A 20,963-nucleotide genomic window follows, 5' to 3' on the forward strand; every position below is an offset into this window, starting at 1 on the left:
AGCTCAAGGTTTCTGTTGACAATCGCTTACTGGGTCCTTAGCTGAGGCCAACAACATCACGGCTCTCGAGTGTAAAACATGGAGAACGAGAGCCGATGTGACTGCAGCTCAGCTCAGCTGCAGGCGGTAAGTCCTGATTTCCATGGGTTTAAGGCTGATCTCTTGCGGGTCGGCATCACTATTGTGTGTGTGCATCAGAGACAGCGATACAGGAGTGATGCTTTTCACCTTCAGATCTGTCAGGAGCTTCTCTAAACGAATCTACATACACACACACACACACACACACACACACACACACAGTATGTTGATTAGTGGATTTCCAAAGCAACAACATGTTCAAGTATGCACTGAGTCATGGCTTAGACTTGTAAGTAGTGAGATGGTTAGCATATCTGTCAGTCTTGAAAGAACTGAGTGGAAAGTAAACAACTTTGTTTCTTCTGTCTCATCTTAAAGGTGGGGTAAGCGATTTTTCAAAAACGCTTTAGAAAACTGATTCGGGCCGACTAGCAAAACAAACTTGTAGCCAATCAGCAGTAAGGGGCGTGTCTACTCATGATGTGGAGGAGAAAGAGTTCAGTGCACAGGACGGACATTAGCTGAGCCGAGCGACAGAAAGATAGAGATGGCAGATAAAAAACAAAATAGGAAATGTCTGCGGAACAAAAGAAGGCTTAAAGCAATAAGTAAGACCCGTGCAAATACCGTCCGGTGTACAGACGAAACATGCTACCTATCAGATTGTGCTACCAAAAATATATTTGCATTGTTTTAAGGGTAAATTTAGGGTAAGGGTAGGTTTAGGGTAGGGGTAGGTATGGACATTAAAAAAAGCCTCAAACCACATGAATAACATGCTGGTAGCACAATCTGATAGGTAGAATTTTTCACTATCGATTTGTGCAACCTATGTTTTTAATGGGAGGTAGCACAATCTGAGCGGGTAGCACAAATCGTCAGAACGCCGGTGTAGACACGATGTAACATTGGTTTTGCTTTGTTTCACAGAACAAAGCAACTATTCAACCCAGGCAACGATTAGTTCTGTGAAACAAAGCAAAACCAATGTTACACCGTGTCTACACCGGACGCGAGTGGCACGGCTCGAAAAAATACTATGGAACTCATTATAATCAATGATACTGTCTACACCAGGGGTGTCCAAACTCGGTCCTGGAGGGCCGGTGTCCTGCAAAGTTTAGCTCCAACCCTAATTAAACACACCTGAACCAGGTAATCAAGCTCTTACTAGGCATAGAAACTTCCAGTCAGGTGTGTTGAGGCAAGTTGGAGCTAAACTCTGCAGGACACCGACCCTCCAGGACCGAGTTTGGACAGCCCTGGTCTACACCATATATATATATATACACATATCTATGGTCTACACTGGATGCGGCACGACACGACAAATCCCCGACAGAAAGCTCCTGCTGCGTTCTATTCATGACGTATTGACACAAATTTCAAAGGATTTTCAACGGTCGCTTTGTCGCATCCAGTGTACTAGACAGACTTTAGCTGTTGCGGCGCAGACACGGTGTTACTCACCTATCGAGAAGAAACAAAGCAACCTCGGCGTCCGATCGCAGGCCTTCCCCTCGTTGAGTTCTCTCCAGCGCTGGAAAGCTGATCCGATATATCCTTATTGCCTTAAGCCTTCTTTTGTTCCGCAGACGTTTTCCTCTTTTGTTTTTTATCCGCCATCTCTATCTTTCTGTCGCTCGGCTCGCTAATGTCCGTCCTGTGCACTGAACTCTCTCTCCTCCACATCATAAGTAGACATGCCCCTTACTGCTGATTGGCTACAAGTTTGTTTTTCTAGTCGGCCCGAATCAGTTTTCTAAAGCGTTTTTGAAAAATCGCTTACCCCACCTTTAAGTTGGTTGATTTCTGAGTGTAGAGTGTAGCACTGTGACTCTGTGGCAGGGATGGGCAAACTTGGTCCTGCAGAGTTGGTCCTCCAACCCTGATAAAGCTCACCTGCATGTAGCCTTCTAGTAATCCTGAAGATCTTAATTTGCTTGTTCAGGTGTGTTTGATAAGGGTTTGAGCTAAACTCTGCAGGTCAGTGGCCTCCAGGACCAAGTTTGCCCATCCCTGCTCTGGCATTAAGACTAATTTTGTTTTGAGTAACCGACCAGGGGTGCGTTTCCTATACAGCTGTGTAATTCACTGCTTAACCACCATAATGCAATGCATCAAAATTAATTAATTAATTAGTCACAACTTTTTTCCTAAAACTATAATTTTAGTATTTTTTTTATTTACCATTGTAGTATTTATTAATAATTTTGAATTAACTTTTAGTTCAGTTTAAGTTTTAGTAATTTTGTGCTTATGTCATTAATTCCGAAGGTGTAGGCACCTCATAGAACTACTTGAAGGAAAGTAATGAAATTCGGCACACAGGACAGTCTGAACATTAACCACAGAAAATGTCTCTAACTCAATTCCTCTAGCGCCACCAACTGTGCAAAGTTGCACATACGTTTATAGTTATAATTTTTGAACTGTAAGGGCTAGAAACTAATCTTTCTCACAAATTTCTCTCTTTCTCTGAATCCTTGGCTCAAAACTTAATTTTCCGTCATTCTGAATTTCCTGAAAAATGTATTTGAATTTGTTATTTTCGCGTTATTTTTACAATGTTGTTTAGAATTTAGAAGTCATTATTATAAAACTGACAGTTCAGATTCTGAAATCTGATTGGATAAACTGTTCCAAGGTGTTGTAAAATAACTATTATAAAACGGATAGTTCCGGTCCTTGATTTTGATTGGTTCGAAGCTGTTGTAAATTACTCTACAAACATACACCTTTGTTTACATTTGTGTGTTGCTCGGCAACCACTTTGTTGGAACCACAACCGTTTGTGAGTTACTACATTGTTTGGCGGAAGAATTATGTTTTTATTAATATCATTACACTTTATTTGCTTTGTTTTATTTTGTGAAACCTTACTAGGTATATGGAATAACCGTTTTATAAAAGCAATAAGCCCAGTGAAGCCGTGGTTTACAGTGAATTTATAACGCCCCTTAGCTGTTATAAATTCACTGTAAACCGCGGCTTCACAGGGCTTATTGCTTTAATATAAGCACTGATTTAAAACCCATTTAAAAATAAATATTAAAAATCACAAAAAAGTAGTCCATTGGTGCTTCTGAAGCCATATGATAGCTTTATGTGAGCTAAAGATTGAAATTTAAGGTGTTAAAGGGGACATCGGATGCCCATTTTCCACAAGTTGGTATGATTCTTAAGGGTCTTCATGAAATGTCTGTAACATACTTTGTTAAAATTCCTCAGTGGTCATGTAAAACAACACCCTTTTCGGTGCATGTCTCTTTAAATTCGTTTCAGTGCATGTCTCTTTAAATGCTAATGAGCTCCTGCTCACTAAACCCCTCTCTTCTGTGGGATGTCAACACAAGATGCATAAATTGCTGCCTTGGACTCCGTATATGGCTCGGAGGTGGTCTTATTCAAATAGCCAGCTATCTACGTAGAAACCAGCTGCAAATTGAAACAGCTCTCTGGATGTGACATAGTTTCAGACTCAGACAGCCCATAATAAACTGGCTGTGTGTTTTCTTTTCAGCTTTTCTGAGCTGTGAGAATTTATTAGTTAAGTAGTGTTATCTACTGTAATTTGTCTTTTAAGTCAGGTCTTTTCAATGAATCAGCTCACACAAAAACACAAAACTGGCCTAAATGAGAAGTTCTCAAGTTCAAAACAGTGACTTAATATTTCAGTAGCGCTGGCTCTTAGGTTACGTCCCTGTTTGCCTGAGGCTATGGATTACAGGTAAAAATGTTATAAATAATGTTCAGTTTCTTGCACACACAGATTGTTTTGCTTCATAAGACATCGATATATCATCAGAGCCACAGGTATTAGGGGCCGTTTACACGACAACGTTTTCAGCCAAACACGGTAAACTTTTTATGCCTTTTGCCTGTTCGTTTACACGACATTGGCGTTTTGGGGTCATATTTTTGAAAACGGGTTTCAAAGTGCAAGTCTTCGAAAACGCCACCGTTATCATTTCCATGTAAACACCCAAAACGGGAATCTTTGAAAATGGTGACGTCATGCACGTGCGTAGTATGTGTTAGGTATGTAGACATGCGCAGTACGTGTCGATTTTAAAGGCAAACGCGAACAAACATACACAACAATGGCAGAGTACATGGTAATGTCGTTGTTGCTCAAGAGTTTGCTAACGCTTTTTCAGCAAAGTGTGGATTTACTTCACCAATATTACAACCAACAGTGGAGATGCATCACATACAACATATAATCGTCACTTTGGTACAGGTACTGTTTACTAACAAGGTGACAGCGCCAACTACTGGCCTGGCATACGTAATACAGCGTTTTTGGCCGTTTTCACGGATATGTGTAAACGCAAATCGTTTTGAAAATGTTGTCGTGTATACGTGAAACTTTTTAAAAACGCAAGGGACTACATTGTTGTCGTGTAAGCGTAGCCTTAGTGTTTTGTTGTCTGATATGCTTTTTTTGCCTTTCAAAGTGTCGGTATCTATTGACTTGCATTTTATCAATCACCAAGGACCATGGTTTCAGCTAAAAAACTTCTTTACTGTTCGACTGAAGAAAAAAAGTCACCTACATCTTGAATAGTATGAGTGTGAAAATTTTCAGAAAATTTTAATTTCTGGCTGAACCCCAAACTTAGTTCATGACTTCAGACCTATGCATTTATATTACTTTCATGGTACCTTTTTGAAGCTTGAATGCTCCAGTGCCTTATCATTTTAATTGGATAGAAAAAAAGACCAGTAAGTTCTCCCTTCTGTGTTCTATGGAATATGGATTCTGTGTTTAAAAGAGATTTACATTTTTGCGTGAACTATCCTTTTGGGAGCAAATGTACAATCTTATTTATTTATTTATTATTAAATATAAGCCTCCAAAACTCAGGCCAAAATTAAGTAGCAGTGATGAGACCCTCTTTAAATTAGTGATGTGTGTCTGTGTGTAGGAAGCCGCGTGATCTGCTTTACCTTGCCACGTGTGGTGAAACACAGTAGGCCAGTGTTCCGATTGGAGAAGCCACAGTCAAAGCCTTTTCTGTGCAGTATCAAAGCAGCTTGCTCGGATGGACCTCCCCCTTCCTCCTGCGAGAGAAGCGAGACAGAGCCTCAGGCCACATAAACATAACACCGATTCTTCTCCACACGCACACACTGGGCCAATTATGGAGCGCTGCCTTTCACTCATCAGCTGCAGCTCAGCACCACAGTGAGAGGGTTTCCCATCACAACACCATGGAAAGTCTCTCCTCAAGACTTCAGAAAACAAAGGAACTTAAAGCAGTCTTGCTGGTTCAAAATAACATAGCATGGCACAATAATTTCGACGTGTCCTTCGGTTTGTAAAATCAAACAATGATTGCATTTACAGTAATGCACTTACAATGAATTGATTGTGAGGCAAAGAATATGGTGGGCTTCACTTATTTTTTTATGAAGCACACATGCAGATCTTCCGTACAGAAATGTGTATTATTTGAGCTTGGGCAAAGATGGATTTCTATAAAGTTGTATAGAGAATTATCCATTAATGTATATGTTAATATGCGCTTCTGGTATTCTTGCATGTATTGTATTGTATTACAGTTACTGCATCTACAAAAACTGGAAATACTGGATTAAAACTAGTGATGTACCGAAATGATTTTTTAAGTTAATTTTTTCATTTAGCACAAAACTGAAAATAAACTTTATTTAATAATCAATAAATTCATCAAAATTAGTTGTATATCAAATTGAAAAACAATTATGCTTCTACTCCAATTCACTGAAACATTTAAACAGCGGCGCTAATAAAATCTTGTTTTCATGACAGATTTACATTAAATAAAAATAAACAGGCTAAGTAAAAACATGAATATGTAATATAGTGCATATAATTAGCAAAATACTCCTCTCTAGAATTATTTTTTTTCTAGCTGAATAAAGATTATAATGGCTTTCCTGAGGTAAATGTAATTTAATGTGGCATGCCGTTTACAAGCCGCTCTACTGACATCTTACATCGTAGTTACATTATAGAGTGTCAAAACAACAGTTGTTTGAATTTTGTTATAAAACTGACAGAATTTTAATATTATTGAATATTATTAATATCTTTACGCATAAAACTTCTTAATAAGCTAAAATATTGGGTGCAACTTTAAATTTTGTGGCTATATTTAAAAATTTGTACAGTGTCCCAACTTTTTTGGAATTGGGTTTGTAATTCTATTGAAACTTTAAGTCATGTATTTAAATATATTTGTTATTATACCTTTGCAACGACGAAGTTGCAAATATAAAATATAAAATATATTCATTTTAAATGTAATATCGAATAACACCACAGTTACCATTTTAATTACTTTACATGTGCTTTAGTATGTTAGCCAACACATCAAAATAAATCGAAAAGTACAACAAAAGATTATTAAAACGTAATGATTTAAAATGTGTAAAACTTGTTGTGAAAGTGTTGTCTCTTTAAACACACCGGAGTGGCTTTTTATTAATACCGTACAGTTCTTTTACAGATATACTTTTTAAAATTACGCACACTAAAAGTGCACTGTTCAGTTAAAGTGCCCCTATTATGCCATTTTTAAGGTTGCTAATATTGTTTTATGAGTCTCCCAAAACAGGTTTACATGCATGCAAGGCCAAAAAACACGTTCGTTTTCTAAAATAATAGATTTAATTTTACCTAATTTATAAATGATTCGTAAATGACTCGTGCGAAGCCACAAGCACGACTGGAGCAGGACATTTCTCAGTGGTAAGTGTCAAGTGTTAACAAGTTTGTGGTAATTATAAGATGTGATAAAACAAATTTACTCTCACAGCGTAGGATACAGCGTCTTCTCGACATGATGTTCACCACACGGAAATTTTACTGTTTGTGGGCAGGCAAGTAGGTGACGTAGAATGTGGGCGGACATTATGCAAATGTGTTACTTCGTGACGTAGAGCCGTAACAGAATAAGATTCGAATTCCTGACGACTCGTTTAGGCGATTGCGAGCCGACTCTTTTTTTTGATAGACAATAACTTTATTTATCGTGCACTGTCGGCTTCACAACTTTTCAGATAGTTTATGTTCACATACAGCTACATGACACAACTGCATGAAAGGTAATATTCGAAAAGGCATAATAGGGGCCCTTTAATATGTTGCCTTAGAAGGTAGCTCACTACTTAGAGAGGCAACTCACTACAGTCTGGAATGTACCTATAATACAGCAATGCTGTGTTTTTGAAAAATACATTAAAGGGTATTATCATATCTTTTTATTATTTTTTTTTCCTGTGGGGTCTGTATATATGTATAAACCTGTATTATGTGATAGATTCATTAAACAATCTAAGCTGAAATGTGTCACATAAACTGTTAAATTCAGACTGACATGATCAAGGATATTGTTAAAAATACATTTCAGCTTTCGAACAGTGGGATTCTTCAGAAAGATACTGCAGAGTGACTGTATTTGTTCTGGAGTTAAGAATAACTATCCAAATCCATTTCTGAATACCAAATAGGCATTGTTGATATGTTAATGTGGGCAGTCATGTGTTTATATGTTATTTCAATAACTAGTCACATGGGAGGATTTGACAGTATATTTTGACAGTACAATTAAGTCATTTATCTCAAAAGAACAAGAAAATTGTGATTACTCATGATAAGACCCCTTTAAGCGTTTAAGCCAGATTGAATCGCATCCTCTCATCCTCTACTGAAATCTCTCAAACGGTCCCGTAAGCCCTGTTCTGAACACTTTTACCATTATCCTGTCATGTGTTAAAATATTACCATTCAGCCCTGGGAAATAGGACCCTGAAATATCAATTTGAAGGTCAGTATACTTTATGGCCCTCTTAGGAACTGAACCAGCAGTCCTGTGCTCCCCAATTATGGCCAAAACCGGTTTCTGCTTCCTCTTTCAAATCGACACAAACACAACTGAGACATACCTTAGACTGGATAGCACGCAGGTTGACCAGATGCAAGTCGCAGGGGAAGGAGGCGCTCAGAGGGATGTAGGGAATCAAGGATGGGGTGTCCGAGCGCTGACTGACTGCCATTGAGATGAGGGGATGGTTCAGGTACATGTACGACATGTGACTCAATATAGATGGATAGCTGTTTGGTGCGGTCTCCTCACTCTGGGCCTAAGACAGAAAAGTCAGCATTAAATTAAAATAGGTTTCCTTCTAAATCAGGAAACTGTGCAAGTATGTGAATGCAAACACTCCTGAATTAGTCTTCTACAACAACTGTCCTGATTTAGTAGCAGCATTTCCAGGAAAATCTAGCTAAGACAGTTAAAGTTATTTAAACTATCATCGTATAATACATATATTACATAGAGTGCCATCAAGCACTGAGGTTTGTTACAGCCACAATAACCCAAGAAAGAACATTAAAGCAAAAGATGTACAATGGGACCGCAATGACAAGTTTCTGATATGTTTCTGGCCTAAGTAGACAGTAGGCAACAGGTTATTTTTTCAACCCTGCTGGGGAAAAAAAACTGATTAAGGTGGTCAAGCCGGTTATTACAGCATTAGAAACTGGGCGATGGTTTGTTGTTGGTCCACAGTGTCCACGAGCCGGCAGTCCAGCTGTTTAAGCATCTAGACCACCTAATGACCATAAACGACAAGATTGGACCCACTATCAGTCCTAAAAACAGCTATAGGGTTGGGCCGATAGACGATCACGATGTTAAGCTGACATAGTGATTCCTCCCCCCAACCCCTCTCCCGCAATCCGCCGCATCCCAGTTCCGTGTTCGGAAAGTAAATGAAGTGTACTACGGAAAATAGGGTTGGGCCGATAGACGATGCCATCGTCCATCGCCGATGGCTGACAGCCATCACGATGTTAAGCTGACATAGTGATTCCTCCCCCCAATCCCTCTCCCGCAATCCGCCGCATCCCAGTTCCGTGTTCGGAAAGTAAATGAAGTGTACTACGGAAACCCCAAAGGGAATAAATAGCCTACAAGATGGGAGGATTAAAAAAAATATTTCAATACATTTTCTCGCAATTATATCGTTGGGCAAGTATAGGCAACTGTATATAAATTGCGGGCATCAGGGAGCCGCTACTGAAATCGCTTTTGATTGCGCGCTCGCATTTTACTTTCACTTTCGAGATTCGTGATCACAAGGACTCTATACTATGGAGCGGCAGTACTTACCACACATTTGACAAGATTAGATGTTTGTCATTGGTGCTCAGGATCTGCAAATCATTCGCCATCGTCCTATCAGACATTTCTCCTTACTCTGTGTATGTGGTAAGTGAACTTTCATGTACTGTAATGCAACAGGCTACCGCTAGCAAGCGGCTAACCTTTTAGTGTCTCCGTAGAACACCTTATTTGTTTTACGCTTCGGGCACACCCCTAACTCCGCCCCCGATGTCATCGTCCATCACGATGTTTCACTGCAGACATCGTCCGATGCCAATTTGGTAGACATCGCCCAACCCTAAACAGCTAGCACCTTAAGCTCATCTTCTGGGACTGTTAAAGCCATAACAGGTTATACTATTTATCTATATACATACACTACAATTAAAAAGTTTGTGGTCAGTAAGAATGTACTGTAATGCAACAGGCTACCGCTAGCAAGCGGCTAACCTTTTAGTGTCTCCGTAGAACGCCTTATTTGTTTTACGCTTCGGGCACACCCCTAACTCCGCCCCCGATGTCATCGTCCATCACGATGTTTCACTGCAGACATCGTCCGATGCCAATTTGGTAGACATCGCCCAACCCTAAACAGCTAGCACCTTAAGCTCATCTTCTGGGACTGTTAAAGCCATAATAGGTTATACTATTTATCTATATACATACACTACAATTAAAAAGTTTGTGGTCAGTAAGATTTTTTTTTGTAAAGTTTTTACTTTTATTCAGCGAGGATGCATTAAACTGATCAAAAGTGACAGTAAACTTCTTTACTGAAAACAAAATTTTAAAAAAATCGTTTGAACTTTCCAATTAATCAGAAATCATGAAAAAAAAGTATATATTAAAAATATTTAGCGCCACAAATGTTTTCAACATTTATAATAAGAATGTTTTTTTGGAGCAGTAAATCAGCATATTAGAATGATTTCTGAAGGGTCATGTGACACTGAAGACTGGCGTAATGATGCTGAAAATTCTTCTTTGCATCACAGGAATAAATGATGTTTTAAAATAAAATAAAATAAAAATTGTAATAATATTTCACAATATTGCTGTTTTTAACGTATTCTTTTTGATTAAATGAATGCAGCCTTGGTGAGCATAAGTGACTTTTTCGAAAATATTTAAAAAATCTTACTGACCACAAACTTTTGAACAGTAGTCAAATGTTTTAATTTATTTTAAATCATTAAAAACTAAAAGCAGTCCTTTTAAATTCTACATATGAATTTAGGCATCATAGCATTATGTTGTACAGTATGAAAAATGTATATTCTTTTTGAGATTGATAATGATTGCTTAAATTTAACAGTATTATTAAATAGTGTTTTTAAAGATTAAGTGAGTGTTAGATGATGGCAAAAGTAACCTGAATATAAAAACAGGGGAAATTAACATGTGCAATTAAATATGCAATATTTATCATTTTAATAACAACAAGCCTTCCTGTAGCTTGAACAGAGCAAATGCCATGGCCATGAGTACATACAATAATCAGCTAATAAAGGTCTTCATTTTTTATTTTTTTTATTTTTTTGGGCCAAGTGTGTCCTATACTCAGAATCTGTGCTTAATTGAGTTTAATTGTGCTTAACTGTGTCTTAAATGAGTTTCAGCAGGGAACTTCCAAAATTCCAAAAAGCCAGACACTGAGAGCAAGTGGTCATTAATGGATGTATGTTTTTTTCTTCTTCTTTAGCTCAATCATTTCTCCATCCTGATTACCTCCTCCGCAGAGCTCCTCTTCTCCAGTAGTAGGCGGAAGGAGTTGGCAGTGATCTTATTGTCCAGCACTCCCTGACCTAAACCTCGATTATCATCCTGATTGAGCCTGCGGTCCATAATCACCTCCAGCTGACCTGTGGAATCCACAGCAATGAGCTTCATTAGGATGTCACACATGCTTCACCACAACACCCACTGATGCCTCAAATGGACATGCATAAATCATGTGTTCCATAGACCACGAGACCATAGAGCCTGTGGTTTGAGCACTAAACAAATAAATCTTTTTTTTTTACAAAACAACCTGACAAAACCACACTTGACAGATTGTATTATGAACAAAAACACTTTACATTCAACTTTTGGAGTGTTTTTCACCACCAATTCACCTACGCCTGTAGACCTGCCAGAGTGGAGTGAGGCCATATCTATTCAAACAAAAACCCGAGAATAGCAGTTCTGATGGTCACTGATGTGTCTAAATGGTAGGCTGTCAAATTATTTGCTTATGGTTTTGTAACTGTTGCAGCATTAAGTTGGCATGTGGTATTTACAATGACATGAGAGGGACATTCTCATTATAAAGAGCATTTTATTTTTCAGAATGTCTTAATATTTGGTTTGACTTTAAATGACAGCAGTTTCTGTAAAATCTGTCGATCATGTTCTCCAGCATGATTTGAGAATGATACAAGGAGCATTTAGGATGATATTAAAAATCTATTCAATTTAAGGAATAAGAAATAAAATACAATTTTATTGTATGGGGGGAGGGGGGTTCAGTGCCTATAAATGTTGTGATGCTTTAGTGAAATTAAGCATGAAAACATAATGTAAACTAACGTTCAAAAGGTTAGGGTTTTTGGAAGAAGTCTCTCATGCTTACTACTTGTTTGATCAAAAAACAGTAATATTGTTATTACAATTTAAAATAACTGTTTTCTATTTCAATACATTTTAAAATATTATGCATTCTTGTGACAAAAAGCTGAATTTTCAGCATCATTACTCCAGTCTTTAGTGTCACATGATCTTTTAGAAATCATTCTAATATGCTGATTTGGTGCTCAAGAAACATTTCATATTATTATCCATGTTGAAAACAGCTGTGTTTCTTTATATTTTTGTATAAAAACCAATATGTTTTTTTTTTCAGGATTCTTTGATGAATAGAAAGTTCAAAAGAACAGCATTTATTTGAAACGGAAATATTTTGTAACATTATAAATATCTTTCCTGTCACGTTTGATCAATTTAATGCATCCTTCCTGAACAGAAATATTTATTACTTAAAAAATTATTTTTTTTTTTGAACCCAGACTTTTGTATGTTAGTGTAAATATGGACATCTGTTAATACTGAGATAAATAGCTGAATAGTTGAGATGATAAAATTCCTATATCTGAGTTCACATGGTCAATAGTACAAATTTGTTTGTTTGATCAGTGTCCAAATAATGCTGAATCTGGAATGTTTAATCATGCATTATTAATTAAATTAATTGCAGAATCTTGAATGTTTCTTGTTAATTTTAGATAATAACTTTAAATTCTTAAAAACCTTTGTTATTTCCAGGTTTCATGGTTTTCTTTGTTGTTTCCAGATTTTCAAACCCAGATCCAAAACCTACAGCACTTAGAAGTGAGTTAAAACTGACCGCTCTTGAGGCTGGCTGCTCCGAGTGACTGTGCAGTGAGTAGAGAGAGTCTGGCGCTCGAGTCCTGCAGGTAGACCATGCTGGTCATGGGGTAGAAGTTTGCCTGAAGGGGGAGCTTAGCCATGGTTTTCCTCGGCTGCACCTGTAAAAACAGCCCACGGCATTTTTAGCACTGCAGGGAGGAAAAGCTCCAAATCCCCCCTGCAAACACTGAGTGTGGGCAGGTGGAGACACTTATCTGAAGGAAAAAACACTGTAAATTGATGATCTTCGATGTGTGTGCACAAGTGTGTGTTAATGTGACTTGGAGGAAAAAATTTTATTCATGAAGCATTTGTTTTTTGTTGTCAGTTAATTAGTTTGGACCGAAGAAAAGCACTTAATCCTGGCCAAGGACAGAGAGTCATCATCTGCTAATTAAATGCCACACTAATACTCCAACATGTAAAAAAAAAAAAAAAAAAAATGAAAGAGATCCCCCCTGCAAACACTGAGTGTGGGCAGGTGGAGACACTTATCTGAAGGAAAAAACACTGTAAATTGATGATCTTCGATGTGTGTGCACAAGTGTGTGTTAATGTGACTTGGAGGAAAACATTTTATTCATGAAGCATTTGTTTTTTGTTGTCAGTTAATTAGTTTGGACCGAAGAAAAGCACTTAATCCTGGCCAAGGACAGAGAGTCATCATCTGCTAATTAAATGCCACACTAATACTCCAACATGTAAAAAAAAAAAAAAAAAAAAAAAAAATGATAGAGTGATTTAAACTGACACTTGTTTGTTTTGGTCAGCCCTAGAGCACACTCTAAACTCTTTTTTGATTAATTATTTGTCAAAAGAAATGAAAAACAAACTGACATTTTCATTATGCCATCCAGAAACAACTAGGCATTCTGGCACTATCAACCAAAATCAAACAAGACTGCCAAAACATAAATTAACTAACTTCTGATGACTCCTTTGTTGATTAGTGTTACTTGTCAGTAAACAGAATTAGTCCAGCTAGCCATCTATATCCACACCTTGAGATCATGTATTTAACTTAAATCCGGCAACAACATGCTTCTCGTCATTAAAATGTTTCACTTTCATTTAGGTGTGTTATCTTTATTCAGAGACTGATGAAAATGTGGTTTCATCACATTTGATGTGTGTGATCAGGCAATAATAGCAGCATCTGTTCATATTCTTGTGTTTCAATTAATTATAGATAAAATCAGATCATTCTTTTATGATATTTGTTTACTGTCGGGAAATGAGGCCAGCAGACATGTTGTTGGTACCCAATATGACGTTTCACAGAAGAAAAAAATCTATGCACGAGTCTTTATATTATGTAAATTTGAAATAGAAGTCTTTTGTAACATTAGAAATGTGAACAATTGAATGCGTCCTAGCTGAATAAAAGTATTGATTTCTTTAAAAAAAAATCTCACTGACCCCAAACTTTTGAAAGGTAGTGTATATTCTGTTACATTTGTCATCAAATTACACATATTTTGCTTTCTTTCTGTAAAAAGGTTTTGATAGGAAGAAGAGGCTGAAATTTGTGGGCAGGTTTAGTAACATCCTAAAGTCAGTCCACATATGGGCTGGTTCAGTGAGAGATCTTTAGGTTACTAACGTAACTCCGGTTCTCTGAAATCATGAAGTGAGGTATCTCAATATGGAAATGCCCCAGGCGTGACGGTTTGCAGAAGCACCAATGACCGGGAAAGAACCGGGGTTACGTTAGTTACTTAAAGTTTTCTTTCTAACATTCGCTCGGTATCTCACTATGGGATATAGACATAGTAATATCCCACATTGCCGATGTGCTGACGAAGCAGACTAAAGATGAATATGATCTGAATTAAACCTCTTTGACCCAACTCAAGTGGTTAAAGCAGATCAGTAAAGTCTGAACATTTCGAAAATGTTGTCAATAAACTGAATAAACTGGATTACCCAAAAGCTTAATGTACAATTTGTCTACTCGCTCCCAATGGGCAAGTGAAGGTTCTGTCACGTCCAGTCTATAGAACCTCACTAAAGTGTGTGGGGAAGTCCAGTTAGCAGCAGCACACATTTCCTGGATAGAAATGCCCTTAAATAGTGCCCAAGATGTAGCTATACCTCTGGTAGAGTGAGCTCATAACTCGTTTGGGGGCTCTATATTCGCGTTATTGTAACATAACACGACTGCCTCTACAACCAAGAGGGACGATAGGCTTTCTCTTAAAAGAGTCGGCCCACAAAATAAAAAGCTGATTGCTTTTGCTAAATGCCCTGTGTCACGTGTTGGTTTCTGTTTAGTTCCTGTCTGCCCTTATTTGATTCAGTTCCTGTTCTCATTTAGTTAATCATCATTCATTAGTTATCACCTGTGTTGTATTAATCATCTCATTAGTTCCCTTTGTTTGGATTTTGCTTATAAGTCCTCAGTTCTCCCTTAGTCTTCGTCCGTTCACCGTCATGTTTAGGTTGCTCTTAGATGTTTCTGATTCATCTGTCTCCTGGTTATTCTCTTGATTTGAAGTTGGAATTAAAGATTGTGTGCTGGATTTACTCCAGCATTGTGCACTTGTCTCCTGAGAGCACAGTACCTGTGACAGATGAATGGACCCCTAAACAAGATGGATTGGGCTGAGGACCAGTTGTGCTGCCTGCGACAGGGTGGTCGCCCTCTGGAAAGGTAGGTGGAGGAATTAATAGAGCTTTCCCATTAAGTGAGCTGGCCCGATGCCTCTCTATGTGCCTGTTTTCAGTTGGGACTGGATGAGAACACTATTCGTTGTCGTTTCCAACGATTGACTTACTGTTCATCCTGAAATGGCTCTAACTTTGAAGTAGAGGAGGTTGGAGAAGTTAAAAGTCGTTCTCATCCAGCCCCTTCTGAGAACCACTGGGCCTCGCCAGCTCACCCCATGCCGAGATCCTCCACATGCCTGGGCTGGGGGCTAAGGTAGGGGACCCAGCAATAACATCTGTCCAGTCAGTGCTGAAATCTGCCTCCCTTCCTCCGTATCCAGCTCCCAGAACCATTCCGATCCTCAGCCCAGAAACAGCCATGATTCACTCTCCAGAGACCGCCCCAGAATGCTCTCCAGAGCTCAACCAGGAGCCCATCCCTCCTTCATCTCCTGAGTCTCTTTCATCTCCTTCTCCTCTGCTGGTCCCGTCCAGCCCTCCTTCGTCTCCTGAGCCCCCTGTGTTAGTGAACTCCCCTCCTCCAGAGCCCGCTCCTCGAAAGTGCCCTCCAGAGCGCCCTCAAGTGCCCGCTCCTCGAAAGCGCCCTCCAGTGCCCACTCCTCCAGAGCTCCCTCAAGTGCCCGCTCCTCGAAAGCGCCCTCCAGAGCGCCCTCAAGTGCCTGCTCCTTCAGAGTGCCCTCAAGTGCCTGCTCTTCCAGAGCGCCCCCCAGGATTCCTAGTTTTCCCCAAGAAAATTTGTGGGGGGGGGCATATACCCGTGGCCGAGCCAGCTAAGGCCACGGTGGATCCGCCATGGCCTCCTGAGTCCCCTGATCCTGGCAACCTGAACTGCCTGCTCCGCCGTGGCCCCCTGAGCTACTAGCTCCGCCATGGCAACCTGAACTGCCTGCTCCACCATGGCTCCCTGAGCTACCAGCTCTGCCATGGCAACCTGAACTGCCTGCTCAGCCATGGCCCCCTGCACTCCCTGATCCGCCCTGGAGACTCTCCTTGTCTCCGCCCTGTTCCTGTCCTGTACCAGCCTCCAGGGCCCCCAGCCCCCCTTCCCGCACCTTCCGGGAGGGGGGGTCGATATCTGTCACGTGTTGGTTTCTGTTTAGTACCTGTCTGCCCTTATTTGGTTCAGTTCCTGTTTTCATTTAGTTAATCATCATTCATTAGTTATCACCTGTGTTGTATTAATCATCTCATTAGTTCCCTTTGTTTGGGTTTTGCTTAAGTCCTCAGTTCTCCCTTAGTCTTTGTCCGTTCACTGTCATGTTTAGTTTGCTCTTAGATGTTTCTGATTTATCTGTCTCCTGGTTATTCTCTTGATTTGAAGTTGGAATTAAAGATGTGTGCTGGATTACTCCTGCGTCGTGCGCTTGTCTCCTGAGAGCACAGTACTTGTGACACCCTGGTTCTCTGTACATACATATGTAGAGTCTGCACCGGACATACACAGTGTAGCTGCTCCTCCTCTGGACATGAACAAGGTGGTGGATGGAAAGCCATCAGATCCACAGATTGACCTGAACCAGCATGATCGAATACTTTAGGCATAAACACCGGGTTAGTTCTAAAATTTACTTTTTGACCACCCGGAGCGAAAATCATACATGAGGAATGAACTGATAAGGCATGCAGTTAACTCACCCTTTTCGCTGTAGTAAGAGATAGTAACAGAGCAGTCTTTAAAGAAAGCAGCTTTAAGGAGATCCTCTCAACAACCTCGAACAGGGTTTTTGAGAGCGCGTTCAGGACCACGGACAAATCCCAGGGCGGGACCAGCAGTTTTGATACTGGGCGTAACCGCCGCGCTTCTCTCATGAATTGGCAGACGAGAGGATGCTGGCCTATAGTACCCTAGTCGAATTCTATATGGTATGCCGAGATCGCAGCCAAATAAACCTTAACCGTGGAAAAGGCTCTACCCTTATCCAGGAGGTCTTGCAAGAAACAAACCACATCCAAAATTTAACATAAATAAGGGACAACGCTTCTTTCCCTGATCGCTGCAGCGATTGGTCTGCCGTGATTGGCAGACGTGGTGTCATTGGTGCTTCCGCAATCGGTCACACCTGGGGCGTTCCTATAGTGAAATAGCGAGCGAATGTTAGAAAGAGAACCGCAGACTCCCCTGACGAGCCCCGACCGATACTGCCTTGCCTTTATAACGTACACTTGCATATAAACAGTGTAAACTTTATTGTGTATGTGGGTGTCAGGGAGAGAGAATAAAAAGAATATACTGATGTCCTACCTGGTAGCCATTGAGGTCAGTAAAGAATCGATCTTTGCTGTTCAGATCTGAGGTTATCCTAATTGCAATTTCACGGTTGATTTCGCCTCTTATATCTACGGTGTTACAGAGCTCAACAGACTGACCCTCTACACCTATGAGAAAGAGAGGGGTCAAAACGGACGAATCAGCACAGGCAACAGAAGAGGATTGGATATCTGTTTCCTCCACTTCCATACTACAATTTCTGTATCAACACTCACATAGCATCAACTGTATCTGAGTATTTAAAAGTTCACAGTTCACAAAAAGTATCATTCTCATGTTGTTTTAAACCCGTGATTGATTGTATACTGAATACCTACAGTAATTTAGCGAGGACCACTAAAGACCACTTCCTTATAGAACAATAAGTATCATTAGGCTGATAATGCACAAAACAACATCTAATTTACTGTTTGGAGCATAATCACATACAAATCACCAAAATACCACAAACTGTACATTTGCCAACAGCAAATGACTGCTTTCCTTTTTTAACTTTAATAACTTGTTTGCCTGTTCCTGGCTAAAGTTGAATTTGAGCAATTAGATTTTCAGAGTATGGTGAAAATAAGTAAACCCTCCTTCATGCTAAATGTACAATTTGAATTGGACTAATTGAGCCTTTGGGAATAAAACAGTGCAAGAAACAAATATGTTCCGTTTCCTTTAATTAAAATAAAACCCCTTAAAGGTGGAAGAACATGCTCCATATAAGCAGCACAACCACAAAAACAAGGTTATGCTTTATGGAGTACGATAGCTTGGAAATATTTCTACATGAGTGTGTCCTCATTAGCTCATAGTGAAATGGTAACCTGACACTTTCAGTGAGCAACCATCACTGATATTATTGCTCATACTTTGAGTTAATGATTTGAACAAACACCTAAGCATACATATAAAATTTTGTTTGTCCAACAGTCATAAATGATACCTCAAACTGTGTGGCTTGATATTACTTTTCGATTTAGGTGGAAAAGTTCTAGATTGATACTAAAGAAGGACCTGAAACATCTCTAGAGACACATAATATCATAGAGACTTGGGCTCTTTTGACTTGAGCGACAACATAACAATCACCCAGAACACCCTAGCAATCACACAGAAAAAACTAGAAACGACTCAAAACACCTCAGCAATTAGATAAAACACTATTGCAACCACCTGAAGGAACAGTTCTCTCAAAAATGAAATTATGTCATTATTAACACTACTGTCCAAAAGTTTGGTGTCAGAAAGATTTTCTTTTAAGAAAGAAATTATAAATACTTTTATTTAGCATAGACACATTGATCAAAAATCAAAGACAGTCAAATAAATGTTGTTTTTGAACTTCCTATTTATTAAAGCATCCTGAAAAAATGTATCATGGGTTCCACAAATATATTAAGCAACACAACTGTTTTCAACATTTATAATAATAATAAATGTTTCTTAAGTAGCAAATCAGCATATTAAAATGATTTCTGAAGGATCATGTAACACTGAAGACTGGAGTAATGGTGCTGAAAATTACATGCTGGAATTAATTACATTTTAAAATATATTAAAATAGAAAACAGTTCACAATACAATCTTAAAAATAAAGGTTCTTTAATGGCATCTATGGTTCCACGAAGAGCCTTTAACATCCACTAAATCTTACCATTGCACAAAAGGTTCTTTATAGTGGAAAAAGGTTCTTCTAATTATTAAAATGTTCTTCACAATAAGGAGAAAAAAGGTTATTTTAAGAACTGTTCACTTTTGGGGAACCCAAAATGTTTCTTCTATGGCATCGCTGTGAAAACCCCCTTTTAGAACCATTATTTTAAAGAGTGTATTACTGTTTTTACTGTATTTTTGATCAAATAAATATAGTCTTTGTGAGCATAAAGGACTTTCAAAACTTTCAAGAACATTAAAAAAATCTTACAAACCCCAAAACTGATAAAGTGAATGAAGACTTAGTCTAAATTCAAACAAAATGGCAAAAAGCAGCTTTACAAAATCATGAAAGTATTCCACACAACTTAATGAATGAATCATTCTCTTGTTTTGGATCTATTATACAAATCAGCTGACTGTTCACAAAATCAGTCTGAATGATTTCTTCACATATCAAACTGATCAGGTCCGCAGGTTTAACCTAATGATCTGGTTGCAACAGTTAATAGTCCACAGGAGGGGAAGATTATCAGTGAATAAAGGATTAAATTAAAGGTTATTGTATGAACACTTGAAATTTAGTGAACAAGTTGAATACACAGCATTTTTTTTACTTTTCTGATCTTTTTTATGTCTTTTTGAAGCTTGAAAGCTTCAGTTGCCATGTGTTGTAATTGCATGGAAAAGAGCGACCAGTACAAGCTTCAGAATTTCCCCTTTTGTGTACATAATGTCAGAGACAACTATTTTGTGTGTGAGTTGAACGTCCCTCTCCTTACACTTTGCATACTAAATTCCAGTTTGAACTCAAGGGAATAACCCACAAGAGGTTTCGCTTCATTCTTTTCTTTTTTTGGACAAAAACAAACATCACTGGGGGAAAGGTCCCTAAGGCTCATGTGACTGCCCTGCTCTTTCAAAAACACTCATGTATGTTATCTCACCCACCCATAAGGGGTCACAAACAGACCGTCCAACCCCTGGTGCTCTTGATAAGAAAGCCTTTCTGAATGCATTTCATTCTTTCACAAAATGATCCCATTTTAGCACACCATTACATTTTTTTTTGGACTGTCTTTTGATATCAAACTTCCTTTCTGATGTTGATTAAATATTTGTAACTTAGTAGTGTAATGCACTGCCTTTTGAGGCACTGAAGATTGCACAGTTTGTTATAGCTTGAGGAACATTAAAAAGGCTTACTTTTAAAATAGAAAGATTTATAAAACAATAACTGAGCTAGAAAATAAAAAAAGCTTTGTACAGCATCCAGTAAAGCCCTCTTGTACTAAACAAGCCATTATAGTAATGTGAATAAAAAGCTCTCTTAACAAAGATTACTTGGAAAAGAAAAGGAATTTCTGGGGGTCAATCAACCAGAGGTTTCCTGAGGTTACACTGTTACCCTCCCACCATCGACTTTTGGCATTAACAAAAACTCAGGAGCTGCCTAATTATACAGGACTTCCCTAAGACAACTAGTCGAACTTGAAAATGTCATTTTGCAAAGCCCTAGTGTAAATATTTGATTTACATACTGTAAATAGTGGTGACTGCAAGCGTAACTGAGAAGTGCAGGTGTTGAGTGTTTGCTTTCCTCTCTTACCGTGGATGTTGTAGAGCCGAAGAGTGTGTGTGATTTGTGTGAAGGTAGTGGTGACTTCAGAAAACAGCGGTCCTTTAGTGACTCGTACCACCGGCGGCTGAGAGGGAGAATAAATCTGTGCGAG

The 20,963-nt window shown here is 38.8% G+C and overlaps 1 protein-coding gene across 1 annotated transcript in view; it reads right to left on the reverse strand.

The window, feature by feature from the left end:
• Positions 1-6: 6 nt before the first annotated feature.
• The window catches only part of LOC107603169 (alpha-mannosidase 2-like), a 67,626-nt gene continuing 46,669 nt past the window's right edge, over positions 7-20,963 (reverse strand). Inside the window, exons 16-22 of the mRNA XM_016295884.1 lie at positions 20,840-20,954; positions 17,563-17,696; positions 12,628-12,769; positions 10,971-11,104; positions 8,017-8,214; positions 5,035-5,148; positions 7-261 (exon numbers count right to left, since the gene is read on the reverse strand). Of these exons, the coding sequence (XP_016151370.1) occupies positions 109-261; positions 5,035-5,148; positions 8,017-8,214; positions 10,971-11,104; positions 12,628-12,769; positions 17,563-17,696; positions 20,840-20,954 (990 nt within the window). The 3' untranslated portion in view covers positions 7-108. The remainder of the gene's footprint in view (positions 262-5,034; positions 5,149-8,016; positions 8,215-10,970; positions 11,105-12,627; positions 12,770-17,562; positions 17,697-20,839; positions 20,955-20,963) is intronic.

The sequence above is a fragment of the Sinocyclocheilus grahami genome, unplaced genomic scaffold, assembly GCF_001515645.1.
Source record: "Sinocyclocheilus grahami isolate Dianchi unplaced genomic scaffold, SAMN03320097.WGS_v1.1 scaffold342.1, whole genome shotgun sequence".
Classification (NCBI taxonomy): domain Eukaryota; kingdom Metazoa; phylum Chordata; class Actinopteri; order Cypriniformes; family Cyprinidae; genus Sinocyclocheilus; species Sinocyclocheilus grahami.